Genomic DNA, 19,673 nt, shown 5'->3' on the forward strand with positions numbered 1-19,673 from the left:
CATGATCTCGGCTCATTGCAACCTCCACCTCCCAGGTTCAAGTGATTCTCCTGACTCAGCCTCCCTAGTAGCTGGGATTACAGGCGTCCACCACCATGCCTAGCTAATTTTTGTATTTTTAGTAGAGATGGGGTTTCTCCATGTTGGCCAGGCTGGTCTCAAACTCCTATGATCTGCCTGTCTCAACCTCCCAACATGCTGGGATTACAGGCATGAACCACCACCCCTAGACCCCTAAATGTAATTCTTAAACAACCCTTTGAAGAGTATAATCCCCAGACAGCCCTCCCTATTTTACAGATGAGGATCCTGAGGTTCAGGAACTTGCCCAAGTCCCAGTATGGAAACAGAGCAGAATTGGAAGCCAGGCAATCTTCCTTGTTCATTCTCTTTCCCCTGCAGTACTTTTGCCTCCTGGGGGACATGGCTGTGTTTCCAGTTTTCACCACAATCTCTTTCCACCATAACAAGCACAATGAATGTGAGCCTTATGTTTTGTGCTTTTCGTCCTGCTATTTTTTCACCTATAGAAGAACAAAAATATGGGAGAACATTATATATGTGGTTTCATCATTTTGTGTCAGTCATGTGCTGCCACGTATGGGACAGAGGATGTGTGACTTCCAAAAGTTGTGTCATGGCACAATTAGAAATAGCCCTTTGGAAATAGATAATGGTATATTTTTTAAAATGTGAGTTTGCTACACTGTTTTTAATATTATATTTTTATATATTTGTATATATCTTTTATGTATATTTATGTATATTTTTTGTATATGTATATGTATCTATAAATATAGATACATATATATGTATCTATACTTATGTATATTTCGTTTTATGTGTATTTTATTTTCTATATTTTTACAGAATTTTATATTGTATATTTTTATGTGTTTTTATAGCTGATGAAGAGTATGAAGATGGAATTGAAAGGACATGTGACACTCTTCTTATGTGCATTGTTACTGTGTTGAACCAGGGCCTCAGGAATGGCGGCGGCGTGGGGGATGTGCTAAGAAGGCCGTCGAAAGATGTAAGCCAAAGTAAAAGTATTTTTTCAAGAAGCACATCTTTTTTTAAAACCTTTCTTCACAGTATTTATAATTTGGTTTTGGTTTTCAGGATAATATATTGTACCATTTACTTTAAGAGTATAACTGTGGCTGTTAAAGCCAATTAATTGTACGCTAGGATTACATAGAAACAGTTAATGTACTACGAGTCTTTGTGTGTTAGTAAAGTGGTGAAATGTTTCCAAGTTAACCTGTGTATTGTATTACAGCAATAAAATCATGACTGCTAACTTTATATAGGAGTTGATTGTTACATAAATAACAGAAGCGAGGTTGCCTCTTGCCTATCAGTTTTCTCAGGCATGACGATTTATTCTTTTCTTCCGCATAGGAATAGTCTCCATCATTTATCCGTGATGAATATAACATTTGAGCAAATTCTAACAGGATTTCACATATTAAAATGGTAAAGTGGAAACATTTATCAATAACTGCAAAATCTCAAGTGCCAGGCCAGGAGCTTGAAGAATCTTAGCTCTGCTCAGGCCAATTGTATCATATTATCAAGTCGTCTAACCTCTTAACCTCAGGTTCCTCTTGTGTGAAAAAACTGGATTGCATGGCCTCTAATTTGCATTTTAATATGGCTCATCAGGTAGAAATAAGAAGAAGCTGTATATACTTAACCCTGAATGGCCAGGAATGAAGCCTACTCCAGAAATTGATAAATCATTAGGTCCTCCGTGGTTCCCTTATCACTGACCGTAGGAATTGAAATTTAACTACCTTTTCTGTAATGTCTGGAATAGGAGACCACTGTGCTAAAATGCATTTAGCAGAATGGCATAATAAAGTCTCTTCTAAAGAAAGTGAGTCCCACCACTGCCTGAAAGATGTGCGTTAGTCCTAGAGAAATGTAAGTGGTTCTGGAAATAGGCTAGGGAGTTTTTCTTACAACACTTATAGATTGAAAGTGAACCTTATTTTTCCAACTTGGGATACTATTTATATTCATTTCACAAACATTTATTGAGTGTACTCGCTATGCTAGACAGTGTGCTCAATCAATATGGCTTGAAAGTATATGTGTGTGTGTGTGTGTATAGACACACACACACACACACATATATATATACACACACACATATATTTTAAAATTTTTATTTCAGGAACCCTTGTTTGCTGCCCGAGTGGTTTATGACCTTCTTTTTTATTTCATTGTTATCATTATCGTTCTGAACTTGATTTTTGGTGTTATCATCGACACTTTTGCTGATCTCAGAAGTGAAAAACAGAAAAAAGAAGAAATTCTAAAGACAACTTGCTTCATCTGTGGTAAGTGTTCTGCAGATGCTAAAATAATAGTTGAGTAAACTGTTTGCAGGAAAGAGGGGCTAGAGGGATTTTTATTTTTCATGCTTTTGGAAAAATTATTTCAAAATGAAGGCTGGATAAAATTCAAATTATGTAACAGAGCATGAGACTGGAATTCTCTGCTTCTATAAATAGAGAGAAGAATTATACCCCAAAGGTATCCTGTCATTACTTCTGCAATTTACATGATTCTCTGACTGTAGAATATGATGCAAAATGCCAAAAGATTTCACCAACTGGCAGACAGGTTTTTAATCACAATAACATATTTATTACACAACAGAATTATATTTAATTTTGTCAGAAAATGAATCTGAAGATGATTTTCCAGCAGCTTGAACTTCTACTCACTGGCATCACTCTGTTTTGGATTCTGAACTGAGCCTTCTCTCAGCTTTTTGAAATTTTTGTTTGTTTATTTATTTATTGACAGTTTCACTCTGTCGCCCAGGCTGGAGTGCAGTGGTGCAATCTCGGCTCACTGCAACATCTGCTTCCCGGGTTCCAGCAATTCTGCTTCAGCCTCCCGAGTAGCTGAGACTACAGGTGCATGCCACCATGCCTCGCTAATTTTTGTATTTTCAGTAGAGCCAGGGTTTTGCCATGTTGGCCAGGCTGATCTTGAACTTCTAACCTCAGGTGATCCACCCACCTCAGCCTCCCAAAGTGCTGGGACTGCAAGTGTAAGCCTCTGTGCCCACCCCTTCTCTCAGTTTTTAAATTCTTTCTCTCTCTGTCTTACACACACACACACACACACACACACACACCCACCCACCCAACTTCCCTGCCCTTCTCTCATCATCTCCCTCAGTGCACCTAGCCTTCTCCTTTCTCATTGTCCTCATCATCCCCCTCAGCTCTGCCCTCTTCTCTGTACTCATCACCTCTTTCTGGCTTCAGTTGTCTTTGTAGCTGGTCTCTTGTCACCCTAGAATCTATCCTCCTCTTTGGATGATCACCCTCTCTAGGTTATGTTCACCCTCCATGTTTCTACATGAGACTGAAAATAATCTTTTGGTAATAGTCACAAAAAAGGCCTAAGGGCCTCACTACAACTTTATGTAACAAATTGGGCCCTGAGTACATGTCATTCTCTCCTTGGTTCAACTATTGTTGAGTGTCTCATCCACCTCAATGGCTCTCCAAACCTTTTCAACCTTCCTCCAACAGTTGTAGGTATACCAGGTGATAATGTGAAATAATATGCTATAGTCAGTGGAAACAAATATAAAGTAGCCATTCCCTGTTTTGGGGTGTTCATGATCTATTGTGGGATACAAACACAACAAATAGCCTTGCTATCTCATGCATTGAAGGAAAGGGTAAACAGAAAGCTGCAGGTACCAGAAGAGGGATGCCTCTCCACAGTGGGGTAGGGAGTGTGAAAGAAGAGTCAGGAAAGCCTTTTAGAAGAGACGGTGACTGAGCTGGTGGTAAAAGATGAAAGGGAGGTTACCAGATAAAAGTGAATACAAACAGAAAGGCTAGGATAAGCAGTCGTGGAGGTGGAAGAACAGTACAACGGTCTTTACTTACTCTAAAGCAGCTAAGTGTTGCTCACACAAAGTTCAGAGCAGGGCATGCCAAGGCAGCTTGGACTTTATCATCTGAACTTACAGGGGAAGATGAACCATTAAAGATTTTTAAGTCGAAGAGTTCAGGGTCTATTTTGTTGCTTTAGAGCACTGTGGCCACTTTGGGAGGTCATGCATCAGGAAACAGTACCAGAAGCAGAGTCATCAGGTAGGAGGTTACTACCGCAGTCCAAGCGAAAGGTAACAAAAGCAAGAGAGTTAGTGGTGACAGTATTCAGGGTAGAAGGCAGAGTCGAGAAATATTTAGGTGATCAAATCTTTAAATCTTGATAGTTAGGAAAGGACATGAAAGAAAGCTTGGGCGCCTGAGTGGATGGTAATATCACAGTGATTGAGCTTAAGAATAGATGAAAAAAACAATTTTAGGTAGGAATATGCTGAGTTTAACTTTGAGAATCCTGAAGTTGAGGTGTGTACTGACCCACCCCAGGAGGACACAGCACAGCTAAATACATGAGTCTGAGCCTCAGAGGTTGAGTCTTCACTGGAAACTGTAACTGGGGAATCCTCAGCCCATATGTGATAGTGGAATCTGGAGGAGGGTGTCTGAGAAGAGAAGGAGAGAGACTGTAAGTGGAAAGCCCCACCTTTGAAGAGTTAGGAGAGAAAGAGGAGCACACACCAAAAAGTCAGATCACCAAGTCAGTATGGTGTGAGGAGAACCAGGAAGGGGTGGCACGTGGAAGAGAGAAGAGAAAACAGCTCTGGAAAGAAATGAATTCGTTATCAACTCTGTCCAAGCAGAGAAGGCCAGAAACATGACCTGAAAAAGCCTTCTGATTTCCTGTTTAGGAAGCTTTGGTGAATTCAGGTAGAATGGATTGCACAGTGCTGAGTAGAGATTTGCTAGAAGGAAACAGAGATCCAAGAGTCTTCTCTTTAAGGTCTCAATTAGATGGGGAAAGCAAAATTGAGATGTAATCAAGGAAGATGTTGTACAATTCAGGGATTGGGGAAGAGGCTGAGAGGATACTCCATTAACCTTAGGAGATAAATATACCTCCTCCTATTTTTGTAAAAAAAAAAAACCCATGCCCTGTAGTTTTTATTTTTTTCCCTTCTTTATGTGACAGCTATTACCACCTCCATTTCTTCACAATAGATGTATGTGTGTCTCCTTTCTTCACTTCTCAGCAGTTACCTCAGCCTTTCTAAGGATGATCCTCTCTTCCCTGTGTCACCTTACCTGGAGTGCTGTCCCCTTTCAGCCTCCTCATAAAAAATTTTAAGGAATGATTATTTATTGAATACTTACTACATGTTTGGCTTTTTACTTAGGTATTTGTTTTAATTTTATTCTAAAAAATGAATACTGTGTCTGATGTATATTAACACCTCTTTACAAACATGGGAACAGAGACTTGGCTCCCATCAACATGCAGTCAGTAAGCAGAAGAGCCAAGATTTGAACAGAGGACTACCTAACTCAAAAGTCTACTTGGCTATCCTATTCTCCTCAAATGACAAAGTGACAGGTTCTCATTCAAGCATAACCAAGCCTGAGGACAGATCCTTGTTGAAGGGTATAGCATTATTGGGCCAAGCTGTTGTTTAGAAGGCTGAGTTCCGTACAGGAGAATGATGCTGCCCTCAGAAACCTCTCTGTGTCTCATGGTCTTTCTTTTGCACTGCTTCTTCCTCTGTGCCCTTTTCTTCATGGTCATAATCATCATCATGTTGGTACACTACCTCTGAAAGAGATGGTAGTGGAAGAATGGACCAGAGGATGAAAGGCTCATTCTAAGACATGATATTGTCTCCTATATTTTAACTAAAAACATGAACAGCAAAATAAGCCCATTGCTTAACCGCGAATCCTGCTTCTCTAAGCCTTCCCTTCACGGTGAGAATTCTCTTTGACTCACGCCTGTAATCCCAGCACTTTGGGAGGCCGAGGTGGGTGGATCACAAGGTCAAGAGATCAAGACCATCCTGGTCGACATGGTGAAACCCCGTTTCTATTAAAAATAGAAAAAATTAGCTGGGCATGGTGGCACATGCCTGTAATCCCAGCTACTCAGGAGGCTGAGGCAGGAGAATTGCCTGAACCCAGGAAGCGGAGGTTGCGGAAAGCCGAGATCACGCCATTGCACTCCAGCCTGGGTAACAAGAACAAAACTCCATCTCAAAAAAAAAAAAAAAAAAAAAAAAAAAAGTCAGTCACCTATACATTCCTTTAAATATCACAATAACTGTCATCAGCAAATTGAAACATTCTTCAATCTCACTGTTAACTTCCCGCTGACCTTTTCTTCTCCCTCTGCTTACTTTTTCTTGATCCCAGGGTTCTATTTCTTTTCCCAAAACTGCTTAATAGGAGGTTTTGATTTTGCTATTGACCCCTTGTCTCTTTTCTCTGTCCTCCTCTTTGACATCACTTTTATGCAGATTACTGCCAGATATGTATGCTCAGCCCCAACCTTTTACCCAGGCTTTCCCCCTCTGTTTTAAGTCACTCACTGGACAGTTGGACAGGAAGGTCTTCCAGGCAGCCAAACTGGCCATGTCTGAAGCCAGTCCATCCTCCCTTTCCGTCCCCCTCCTCTAGCCCAGCTTTTTATCTTGATATCCATATTGCTATTAATAATATCCCACAGTGCCTTCAGTTGTCTGAGGGAACTGCACCATCACGTTTAGCATCTCCTTTTATCTCTTCCAGGTGCGCTAGCTACCAGGCGCTAACGGATCTGCCTTCACAGTCTCACCCACATCCTTCCACACATTCCCACAACCACATCTTAGTTTTTAAGGGTAACTCTGGCTCACAACCCTAAATGCCCTGCTCGGTGTTGCCAGACTAATTTCTCTATTTTGAATTAATCGTTTCCTTACTCAAAAAGCCATCAATAACGTTGTGCAGTCTATAACTCTGAAACTCGAATTTTCCTGGCATCTAAGCTAGGATCTGGCCCCTTCTTTTTCTGCCTACCTTTCCCCCGTTGTTCTCCCATTTATAGCTTAAGTTCCAGGCCAACTACATTATTTACCTCTAACATCTCAGACTCTCCATGTATTCTTAGTTGTGGGAGAACAATTCATTTGGAATGCTCCAACTCCGGCACTATTGAACTCCTGCCCTCTCTCTGAGGCCCAGCTCTAATGCCATTGTTCTAGAAGTCTTCTCTGATCTCACACATCTGCTCCTAAATTCCTCACATCACACTTAGCTATATGGCACTATGCATATTTCTGTTATCTGATCACCTCTGCTGGGTGCCATACATTCTCAGATCATAGAAAGTACCTGAACTTTATAGTCAAGTAGTTGTAAGTCTGTACTGGTTCAGCATTCCAGCTATATGATCATGGCCAAATTTCTAATCATTCTGAGCTATTGTTTTCTCATCTGGAAAATGAGGAATATAATGCCACAGTTTGGTGTTGTGATGAGTATAAATGAGATCATGTATATCAAAATCTCTAGCACGAAGCTTAGCTGAGGGTTCACCCTCAACACATATTAATTTCTCTTCTTTCCATTTTTTTTTTGCGTTTGTAATGTGTATTGGCAAACATCCATAAATATTTGCTTAATGAATGAATATCCAATAAGTCAGCCTCAGGCTGATATTGTCTCTATCTTGTTTTCTAGAAGCTTCATTTTTATTCAAAAATCTGAGGGAACACTAGATAATTTAACCTAAGAGTGAATTTATGATATTTTTATATTAGAACAAGTAGAATATCATAAAATAGAGCAAATTCAGTGTAAATATTTAAAATAAAATAGAAACTTAAAAAAAATGGACAATTGGCCTCAGGTACTTTTCGCTGCTACTCCCTGTGACCTCAGTAATAGAAAGGTATACATTTTCTTCTCTCTTCCCTTTAAGGACCTTCAGCAGAAACATATAAGAAGCATTATGGTAATGTATATCTAGATATGCATTCATTCCTAGAAGCTCCAACCATACAAATGATATAATTCATCTCATATGTGTTATGAGAACTTAATTACAAGGATGATTTAAATTGTTGGGATGTTTAGGGGTTGTACTAGTGGTCCATAAAATAGTGACTCATCTAGAAATGGTTCTTGGTAAAGTTAGATGTAAAGTTGTGATCCAAAGAGGGATATAATACCACATAATAGAACTGGCTCCAGGTGTGTGCCAAGGGACGTGCAGAGGACAAGAGGATGTAGATTCTATGACAGGCAATGGAGCAGTTGGAAATTCCCCAGCCTTGAAGGCAATGTCCAGATGTTTGAAAGTGAAACATAACTCAGAAAACAATAGCTAGTAATCCAGAAGTTGGCCATGGGAGGGTAGTGATTAGCAGATGACAAAGCTGAGCAGTAAGCAGAGATACAGATTACCTCTTGCATCCTTATTAATTATTAATGTTGAGTTACTAGAGGCTGAAGATCCAGTAAGAAAGAGATGTCAAAAGACCAGGTGTGACAAAACAACAGAATGGAGAAAGAATTTGATTATAGGTCAGAATTCCTATTCTACGGATAGGGGTATCTTGCTGTGGTGATATTATCGTGAACTCAGTCATTCAAGTCAGAAAATTCAGAGTCATTATTGATTGCTCCTTCTTCCTAAATCTATACCTCTAATTGGACATCAGGCCCTCTCAAATTTTCATTCCAAAATGCCTCTTCGGTATCTCTGATTCATTTATTTAATTATTCTGTCAAATTTAGTTGCATGCCTACTGTTCTCCAGATACTCTGCCAGGTGCTGGTAATGCAAAAATGAGTCAGACAGTTAAATGGTAGAGGCTAAGATGGAAACAGACACATTTTCATAGTGGAGTGTTATGGGCCCAGAAGATCAACCAGCTGGTTGTGTCTGTGGGAGTCAATGGTAAAAGTGGGGGAGCTGAGTCTTGAAGAAGGAATACTTGGAAGGCAGAAAAGATAGTAGATGAAGGTGTCTTAGTGTATTTGGCAAATGGTGAGAAAGTCAGCATGACTACAAGAACTGTGCTGAGTGGAATGTCTTCAGTGACTCTTGCATGAGTCTAAGAATGGCTTCAAGTTTCCTGGTCAACAGGGACTTCATTAGCAGAGGTGAAGAAGAGGGCTCAAGAAACAAATTTTTGATGAGTTCAGTTTGACATGCCCACAAGCTATCCAGGAGAATTTATCCAGCAGGCAGGTGGCGATAGGACAGGAAGTTGAGAAGAAAGGTCAGTACTGGGGATAAAGATTGAGAAATCATTAGCATGATGATGGTAAAATCATGGGAATTGACAATGCAGCTTAGAGCGTTAAGAATGTATCAAGAAAGGACAACCAGTTTTCCTCTTTTACGTTTCCCTGGTGCCTGGGTCTTGCATCCTCAGTCTCTTTTCCCAGTCTTCCCCTGAATCTTGCCCCAGGAATGACTTGAAGTATAGCTCTGAATACGCTAGTCTCTACTCAGAAGCTTTCAGAATAGGGTAGGTACGGTAGCTTATGCCTGTAATCTCAGCAACTTTGGAAGGCCAAAGTAAGCGTAGCACCTGAGGTCAGGAGTTTAAGACCAGCCTGGTCAACATGGTGAAATCCCATCTCTACTAAAAATAAAAAAATAATAATTAGTCAGGCATCTTGGCACATGCCTGTAATCCCAGCTACTCAGGAGGCTGAGGCAGGAGAATCCCTCCAACCTGGAAGGTGGAGGTTGCAGTGAGCTGAGATTGCACCACTGTACTCCAGCCTGGGTGACACAGCAAGACTCTGTCTCAAAAAAGAAAAAAAGCTTTCAGAATAAAACACAGATGCTTTAGCCCCTTTAAACTTGCCATTGTTTCTGTCAGATGTACCATTTCATCTACATTTCCAAATGTTCCCTTTCAGCCACACCACAGTAATTGACATTCCCCAAACAGGTCATGTACTTTCATCTCTGGCTTTTCTATGCCATTTCTTCTGCTCAGATGGCAAAAGAACATGGGCTTTAGAGTCAGAAATATTTTTATTTAAACACCGACTGACTCTTCCACTAAATAGGGGTATTAACTTGAACAATTTATTGAATCATTCTGAATCTATTTCCTCACAAGCTAAAAGGTCAAGATTGGATTATTGTAATTATAATAGCATATTTAGACATCTTTATAGTTGTCAGCATCAATAGGTGCTCAATAAAAATTAAGTATCTTTTATTACCATTCACCTCTTCTCCACTTACCATAATCATGTACTGAGGCTGGATTTTTCAAGCTTTATACCTCTTGGAAACCTTTTAAAATGATCCTCATCAGAGTTAATTTCACCCTTCTTTATGCTCCCCTGGCAGTTTATACCTCTTCAGAATATAACACAAGTTGTCTGTTTCCTCTACCATATTACAGATTATTTGATAGTAAGAACCTTATTTTTATAGCCCTATTACCTTGCAACTGGTAGATGTTTGAATTGAATTCTAGGAAAATCTACTTTAACATATTCTTTCTTTTGCTTGTTTTTGTCTCTTTTGTTTCTTTAGTTTATTTTTCTCTCTTTTGTTTATTTTTTAGTGTTTTGCTGTTGTTGTTAATAGCCCTATTGAGATATAATTCACACACCATAAAATTCACCCATTTAATATGTACAATTCAGTGGTTTTTAGCATATTCAGAGTTATGCATTCATCTCCATGATTGATTTTAGAACATTTTCATTGTCCCAAAAACAAACCCCGTACCCTTTAGGTCATCATCCCTTCCCCAACCTTCCATCTCTGCCTTAGCCCTAGCCATCCACTGATGTACTTTCTGCCTCTGTGGATTTGCCAATTTTGGACATTTTATATAAATGGAATCATAATATGTGGGCTTTTGCAACTAGCTTCTTTCACTTAGTATGATGTTTTAAAGGTTCATGTTGTAGCAGGTATTGGTACTTCATTCTTTTTTATTGTAAAAAAATTATCCTATCATATGAAGATACCATATTTTATCCTTTCGTTAATTGATGGACAGACATTGGCGCTGTTTCCACTTTTGGCTATTATGAATAATGCTGCTATGAACATTCATGTACAAGTTTTTATGTGAACATACATTTTGAGTTCTCTCTAATATATACCCAGGAGTGAAATACACTTAGTTATATTGTAACACTCTGTTTAACCATTTGAGGAATTGCCAAACTTTTCCAAAGCAGCTGCTGCACTGTTTTACATTTCTATTAGCAGTGTATGAGGATTCTAATTTTTCCACATCTTTGGCAACACTTATTATTGTCTGGTTTTAGTTATAGCCATTCCAGTGGAACAATATTTTAGTAGTGAAGTATTCTTAATTCAATCAATCACTATTTAATTGAGTGCTAGCTATGTGCCAAACATCATTCTGAGCTATTGGGACCATTGGTAAAGAAAAGAAACAAATATATCTGCCCAGGTGGCTCTTATAGTTAAGTGGGAGGACATACCCAATACATAATAAACATAATAAATGTTTATCCAAGTTCCTGGATGAAATAAGATTTCTTTTTTTCTTTGCTGATTATCAGACAGCATTTTTCTTACACAATAATTTTACCTCTTTATCTTAGAGATGTGATCCAGTTTAATTTAACAACTTTGATATGACTACATTCAATCTATAAGGAGGTGGTAAGCACTGTAAGAAAAAGAGAGGAAAAGGAAAAAGGTGATCAAGAAGGTCACCAGAAGGGAAGGGACGGTTTTATTGTTCAACAGGGTGATCAAGTTAAGCCACACCGAGAAGGTGAGATTTCAGCAAAAACTTGAAGGTGAATGAGTTAGTTTAAGAGATGTCAGTGAGAAGAGTTTTGTAACCAGAGGAAGCAATGATTCCAAAGGCCCTGAAGTCCAAAGGCCCTGTGCTCAAAAAAAAAAAGGAGAGTCCAGTGTGGTTGCATGGGAGGTAGCAAGGGAGAGAATAGTAAGAGGCAAGGTTAGCGTGGCTATGAGGCCAAGTCACATAGGATTTAGCAAACACATATTGCATGGGACTCATTTTTACTAAAGAATTATTTATTGTTTATCTGAAATTCAAATATAACTGACCATGCTGTACTTTATCTAGCAACTCTACTTGGAGGCACTTGCAAGGACTTTGACCTTTATTCCGAGGTGGAGAGGGAGCCATTGCTCGGTTTACAACAGAAGAGAGACATCATTTCTCTTAGGTTTTTAAAGAATCATTCTGGCTGCTGTGTTGAGGATGGGCTGGGGAGAGTAAAGATGGAAACAGGGAGGCCTGGGAGTCTATTGCAGTAATCTACATGAGGGATGACAATGGCTCAGACCAGAGGGTGGTAGCAGAGGGGGGTGAGAAGTAGTCAGATTCTGGATATATTGAAGGTAGAGCCAAACGCATTTCAACATGGATTGCATGTAATATGTGAGAGGCAGAGAGGATTTAAGAATGATATCTTGGCTTTTGGCTTGAACAACTGGAAGAACAGAGTTGCCATCGAATAAAAGGGGAGGACTGTGGGTGAAGCAGGTTTAGGGAAGAGAATTGGTTTATTTGGGCATGCAGAGCTGCTGATAGGTCATAAGATGAGGCATAGCCATCAGCCTGCAGAATTTATGGCATTTTTCATACAAATATCCAATAATGTAAGTAAAAAGTCATCCCCTTTGGTGGGGATGGATTTTTTACTTATTGTGCTTAATATCTTATTATATAAAAAGGGTCTTGAGGCTGGGCAACATTGTGAAGCCTCATCTCTACAAAAAAAAAAAAAAATTAGCTGGATATCGTGGTATATGCATGTAGTCCCAAGTACTTAAGAGGCTGAGGTGGGAGGATCAATTGAACCTGGGAGATTTGTGCTGCAGTGAGCCACTGCACTCCAGCCTGGGCCACAGAGTGAGACTCTGTTTCGAATAAATAAATAAATTTTTTAAAAGGGTCTTCTACATTCCAGAGTGAACTTACAAAAAATGCTTAGAGAAAGAATAGCCAGGGTTGGATTTCAGTTTCCTGGTTTCTTCTTCAATATCTGAGCTATAAAAACCAAGCTGAATCCCAACATCCCACGTCACTTGGCACTCAAATTTATGTTTCCATAGATGTTTTCCTTCATCTCTAATCATTTCTTTTCATGTATTCTCTAACTATGAGAGAAAATAATTTTATTATTTAGATTGTTTCTTTACTATACTTCTGAAGGCTTGAAAATGTGCCCTGGACATGGAACAGATCACCCCCTCCCCAGAATGCCTGGAACACGGTACCCTAGAGGGCTGGTGAAGTGTGAGCCCTCGCTGTCCTCAGCGTGTGCACGGCCATCTCCCCTGTGCGCCCTTCACTCATTCCAAATGGTTTTGAAGGGATGACTCTCTCAATTCCTTCCCTCTTTTAATCCAAGTTCCTGGGTAAAATGATATATTTTTTTTTTCTGTCCTGATTAGCAAGCATACCTTTTCTTGCATGATCATTTTTACCTCTTTTTCTCAGATTTGTGGTACCGTTTAATTTGACAATTTTGATATGGCTAGATTTAAAATTATCTGCAACTTTTATATCTATTATAGGACTATGCATTTCCAAGGATCCATGGGGAAAAAATAAATGTTAGTTGGGAAGAAATCTATAAACGATGGCCTCTTTCCTGGAGGTCTTATGTACTGTGTTGTTTTTAATCATAACATTTTAAATTGGCACACTCTTACAGACAGCATTCTTTTACAATAATTATTATGTTTTGTTTTTATGCTGAGAAGTAAGTACTGATTAAATGACGAATTACATATATTGTGTTGCCTGTGTTTTGCAGGACTTGAGAGAGACAAGTTTGATAATAAAACTGTTTCATTTGAGGAGCACATTAAGTCAGAACACAATATGTGGCATTATTTGTACTTTATAGTCCTGGTGAAAGTTAAAGACCCAACAGAATACACTGGACCTGAAAGTTACGTGGCTCAAATGATTGTGGTGAGTGACCAGAAGGTTTTAATTTGTGACTATATTGCATTTTGTAGGCTTTCATCTTCTCTACCCTACAATCCTCCCAAAATATGAAGTTTGTAGCAATCATTTTTGTTAACATTTAAATAAGCCTATCAGTCATTGGAGAACATCTACACTAAGTCATTGGTTGCCAGTAGATTTCTTGGTTATTCAAACCAAATTTGAGTCTCCAGTGCACAGATGATATTTACTGGATTCTCTGTGCAATGAATGACTAGTACTATCTCAGTGATGTCCATCACCTTCTGACCTCATGCCTTTTATCATTGCTAATGTCCTACTTCCTGAAATCTGGAATTTTCCCATTGTTAAATATGAACAGACAATTCATACCTTAAGGAATCCCTTGAATTTCAAAAATCAAGAGTTTAAGAAATTAAATTGTGTTTGGGGAGAGCACTGGTTTTCCACCAACACCTTCTTAGGATTGATTTACTAATGTTGATGAATTTGCACTGGTCCTGCCAAGTCCAGTTGCTTATAACTCCTCAGTGAGATCAGGACACAGGGTGTGATTGTCCATGATTTGAAGTTTCTTCTATCTCATAGAGAATTAAAGTAAATTGGCCCAAAAGGGAAATTAAAGTTATAACTTTAGCGTATACAGATATACATTTAGTGAGTGGTGTTGGATCTGATTTAAATTTTTGCATTTTTATAATTAAATATAGCTATATATTGGATATTTTTTCCCCAAAAAAATTATCTAACAAAATTGTGTTCACCATTTGAGAAAGAGGCCTTAAATGACTCACGGTCCTCCTTGCTACTTGGTCCTAAGGATAACACTTAGCAAGCGCCAATGTTTGCACCAGTGTCGCAGTGTCAGCAAGCTTATCATCTACTTAGGATGAGACTATGCTTAAGGAGCAACCAAAGAACATTTTTGGAAGATAACATATTAATAATTACAAGTTTGTATAGTCATAATTTACCTTTCCTGCCAATGTTTATGTGTCACAAGAGAACAACATGTAAATTGTATTTTTATATTTCGGCATTTTCATGCTTTGTTATTAATGACATGCATTTTATTACAAGCTGTTTTCTCTGCATTATTTATTTGACAATGGACAGAACCTAACATTGTTTGTCTTCTCCACTTTTGCCTTTCTGCCTTCTCCTTTATAATCAGAGGAAAAAGGTAATCATTTTAAGGATATATATTCATGGCCATCATTTATACTTTCTTGATCTCATTTGTGAAAAACATTTTGTTTCTGCTTGCTGGGGGGAGAAGCATGTAAAGCATTATATTTAAAATGTGACCTCACGTTGCTGTCTTTTATCAAAGTTTGAGTAAGTTTAATCAATATACATTTATTATGCTCCTATTATATGCCTTGGATGAATAGATGCTCAGGTATACACTAAAGAGTATGATATATTTCTCCTCTGCCAAGGAACATACAGCTTAGTAAGAAGAAGAGGGGAATAACAAACCCAAAGTAGAAGATGCCAGGCTCTGCAAGAGAAGTCCAAATGAAAGCCTGTGAAGGCTTCCAGACAGGGAGTGGCATCCAGTGAGAGCAGGTGGAAGGAATTGATGGGGGTGGAGTTGTAATATGCAGGAGAAAGGATGGGGAGTGTGTATCTATAAGAGGGAGAAGCCTAAATAAAAGCATAAACATGAGACTCTCAGGGGATCTTGAGTTGTCCAATTTCACTGGCACATGGTCCACTTACAGGGAAACTCTGAGAGATCTGACAGGAAATGTAGATCAGAACTTTGAATAAAAAAGGGAAGAATTTGGATGTTATTTCATCAACAAAGGGAAACCTCTAAAGTTTATACCTAAGGGAATAATGTGACCTAGGCAGACAGGCAGGCAGAGATGTGCAGGCTGGTTTGGAGAGGAAAAAGGGGAAGTAAGAGATGGAATTTGGCAGCAGATGAGATTAGGAGTGAGGACATGTGAGGAGCAGGGGAAGTAGAAGAGAGCAAGATGAGCCTCAGATGCCAGCCAGTGTGAGCCTGGACATTGGGAGAAAGGTGGTGGGTCAATTTCACATGATGTCTTTGTTAGGGAGAGAAGCTGGTCAGAGAAGTCTTGTTGATTTTGAGGTGAGACTGGAGGCCGTGAGTCATGGGTTGGGAGGAGCAGGGTTGGGGCAACAGCTTGAGTCTTGGAGCCTGGAGAATTAAGCTGTTGCTCTGTCATTCATCTGCCGGGTGGTCTTGGATTTCATGGATGAGTCTTGAAACCTGCCTAAGCCTCTGCCTCCTCATCTAAATGGAGGGACTGCTACATTGCCCACAGGAAGGTGGTGGACTCAGTGAGATGATGTATAGAAAGTGCCTCATAGGGTGCAGGGACTCTTTCCGTAAATGATAGTTCCTTACCGTGACAGTCCACGTAGAATGACCATGGAAGCCATCAGATTAGAGAATGGTGAGGAAAGGGAAGGAGGGTGAAGATAGAAGAGAAAGTTTGAGACAGAACCCAGGGGACCCCCATTCAGGAAAAAGAAGAAAGACAAGTGAATAAGTACAAAAGGAGACAACAAAGAAGGCAGAAGGAGAGCCAGGAAGAGGAGTATGTCCAAAGCTGAGATGAGGATTTCAGTGGCAGAGTCTAGCAACATCAATTGCTGCAAAGAGGCTAGAAAGAAGAGGCAGGTCAAAGCCTTTGGATTTGATGATATAGAAATCACCAGGTGACTTTTTTTCACAAGAGAAGTCTGCTGTGAAAATGTTGACCCATCTCTAGCCTTAACATTAAAAACAGCATTTTACCAGGCACTTGTGCTTGAATTTTTAAATACCCAACTACTTATCCATGTTTCTGCCCAGCCTCTTCTGTCAGAGCCTTCTCCAGAGCCATGACAAGAGGGAGAAGAGCTTACAAGCTTATTCCAACATGAAACGTTTCATTTTCATCCAAGAGAACAGGCTCCATTCCTGAATTTTAATGGCCAGGAGAAGGAAGGGTGATATTCACTTAGGCCTGATGGAAATGAAAAGTTGTTTGCATGGAAGGTTATTTATGGAAATAGCCTTTTTGGAAACATCTAAAAATCTGTAGCTGAAAAATCCATTTCAGAAAATCTGTTTCTCCACCCTCTGTGGAGATGATGGCGTTGTGACTGTCTTCTTAGAGAGAGAGAAGATTTTGTAGCATGTGGAAAGTTGAAGTACATCAAGTTCAATTCAAAGACTGTTATTTCTCTTTTTTTTTCTCCACTCCTGAGCAGCTACTCTTCAAAGTTTGATAGGAAACCTTCCAGGAATTTTCCTGCCACTCTTATTTTTGTTACTTAAAAGTAGTTTCGCTTAACAAGTTGATTATGTGCTTGTTTATCAATACGGTTTTGGAAGAAGTTTAAATTTCTTTATAACTGATGTTGCTTTTACTCTTACGGATTTATGCAAAGGAAAATGTGAAAAGTCTTTCCTCATATTAGTTCACAAAACAACTCATCTGAATCCTGCTACACTGTTTATGTAAATCTGATTTGTACCTTGGGACCCTTAGAAAATGCCTCCTACCTTCTGGGGAAATAGGAAAAACAAGAATAGGATAAGTTCTGGACGTTCCTCCCTCTGTATATATTTTTTTCCAGTGCTTCAACTTCATTACCATGTCAGTAAGGAATATTTATACTAATAGCCATTAACACACTGTGTTAGTCTGTTTTGCGTTGCTGTAAAGAATACCTAAGGCTGGGCAATTTACAAAGAAAAGAGGTTTATTTGGTTCACAGTTCTGCAGTATGTACCAACATGAAACTGGCATCTATCTGCTCAGCTTCTGGTGAGGCCTCAGGAAGCTTTCACTCATGACAGAGGTGAAGTAGTAGTAAGTGTGTTACATGCAAGTGAGGGAACAAGAGAGAGAAGGAAGGGAAGTGCCATACTCTTTAACAACTAGATCTCAAGTGAACTGATAGAGTGAGAAATCACTCATTACTGTAGGGAGGGCACCAACCATTCTTGAAAGATATGCCCCCTTGACCCAAAAGCCTCCTACTAAGCCCCACCTATAACACCAGGGATCAAATTTCAACACGAGGCTTGGAGGAGACAAACCATATCCAAGCCATAGTACCTCAGTTTCTTTATGTGTAAAATTCAGATACTAGGTAATATTGTATCTATTGATTACATTTTAACATGAGATTTGGAGGGGACAAATATACAAACTATATCAAACATACATTTTTAAAAAAGTAATACATTGCTTCTCAGAGTTAGACTCACAGGAAACACACTTGTGTCTTTGTATCCATCCAATGATAGGATCAAGGGTCTGAAATATTAATCAAAACTTAAAACTTTCTTACCTCTGCCTTCAAATACTTATCTTTTTTTGTTTTGTTTTGTTTTGTTTTGTTTTGTTTTGTTTTGTTTTGTTGAGACAAAGTCTCACTCTTGCCCAGGCTGGAGTGCAGTGGTACAATCTTGGCGCCTGCCAGGTTCAAAAGATCCTCCTGCCTTAGCCTCTCAAGTAGCTGGGACCACAGGCATGCACCACCACACCTGGCTAATTTTTGTATTTTTAGTGGAGATAGGGTTTTGCCACATTGGCCAGGCTGGTCTCAAACTCCTGACCTCAAGTGATCTGCACCTGCTTTGGCCTCCCAAAGTGTTGGGATTACAGGCATGAGCCACAGCACCAAGGCTTGCCTTCAAATTCTAAACCAATCTATGTAAATAGCCATTGTTTGATTATTTGAATTAACATAGAGGGCCTTCTAGGATATTGTTCAAGGAAATGTGACTAGATCAAGGTATTTTGGGGATGTATTTTCTTGTTAAGTAAACCCTCTTGTTTGATCAAAATAATTGATATTTTGAGCTAGTATTTACTGGGAATGGAAGGTAAGAAGGAACCATACAGGAAAGTAAAAATAATAAAAGAAAATTTAGAAAACTAGAGGAAAAGATATGAAAGGAGAAATCCTCTATTCTGTACTGATAATGGCCTTTGAGCATCACTAAGCCCCTTTGCTTCTCCCATTAAGCAAAGGATGTCATGACTGAGGAGGAACAAACAAAATAGACATCATTAGAAAAAATGTCCAAGACTTTTAGATGTTTCTCTAACATTTTGGGGACATTTTCAGATTATTAGTGTTCATTTGCTGAGGCATATTAAGGGATAGTTACTACTTAATTTGACAGACAACAGGATCCAAACCAGAGGAATGTATAAGGGCAGGTGCCATGCATGTCCAGGGAACCACTGTCTCCACAAGTATTCTGGCAGCACTCGGCTGCTAGTGAGACCTGGCTGGCCACCCTCCCCCTGTCATGGCCATGGGTTTTCAGGAACCATTTGTTCCTTTTATGGCATCACAGTTTTCAACTCTTCTACTTGTCTCTTGACTAACAGCTGCATCCTGACATTGCAGCAGTGTTGAAGACAATTTAACTCATATTTTTGTTAACATAATAATTGTCTGTCTTAACCAAAAAATAAGTTTCTTAAAAGCCATAATCGGCCGGGCGCAGTGGCTCACACCTGTAATCCCAGCACTTTGGGAGGCCGAGGAGGGTGGATCACGAGGTCAAGAGATCGAGACCATACTGGTCAACATGGTGAAACCCCGTCTCTACTGAAAATACAAAAAATTAGCTGGGCATGGTGGCGCGTGCCTGTAATCCCAGCTACTCAGGAGGCTGAGGCAGGAGAATTGCCTGAACCCAGGAGGCGGAGGTTGCGGTGAGCTGAGATCATGCCATTGCACTCTAGCCTGGGTAATAAGAGCGAAACTCTGTCTAAAAAAAAAAATTTTTCAAAAAAAAGCCATAATCAGGTATAGAGAAGCTCTTTGTTCTGCACAATACCAGGGCAGGTAATATCTGTAATAT

At 39.4% G+C, this 19,673-nt stretch overlaps 1 protein-coding gene across 6 annotated transcripts in view; it reads left to right on the plus strand.

The window, feature by feature from the left end:
- Window positions 1–19,673, plus strand: part of ITPR2 (inositol 1,4,5-trisphosphate receptor type 2) — a 492,164-nt gene that overhangs the window by 431,008 nt on the left and 41,483 nt on the right. For 4 of the 6 annotated variants that reach the window (XM_032284097.1, XM_032284113.1, XM_032284109.1 and 1 more), the window contains 4 exons: window positions 906–1,036; window positions 2,186–2,351; window positions 13,662–13,822; window positions 14,994–15,002. In XM_032284097.1, coding sequence (XP_032139988.1) covers window positions 906–1,036; window positions 2,186–2,351; window positions 13,662–13,822; window positions 14,994–15,002 — 467 coding nt within the window. Of the gene's footprint in view, window positions 1–905; window positions 1,037–2,185; window positions 2,352–13,661; window positions 13,823–14,993; window positions 15,003–15,600; window positions 17,283–19,673 lie in introns of those variants that run through there. The other 2 variants (XM_032284122.1, XM_032284102.1) reach the window with 2 other exon arrangements.

This window comes from Sapajus apella, unplaced genomic scaffold, assembly GCF_009761245.1.
Source record: "Sapajus apella isolate SASKATOON/1434 unplaced genomic scaffold, GSC_monkey_1.0 scaffold2, whole genome shotgun sequence".
NCBI lineage: Eukaryota > Metazoa > Chordata > Mammalia > Primates > Cebidae > Sapajus > Sapajus apella.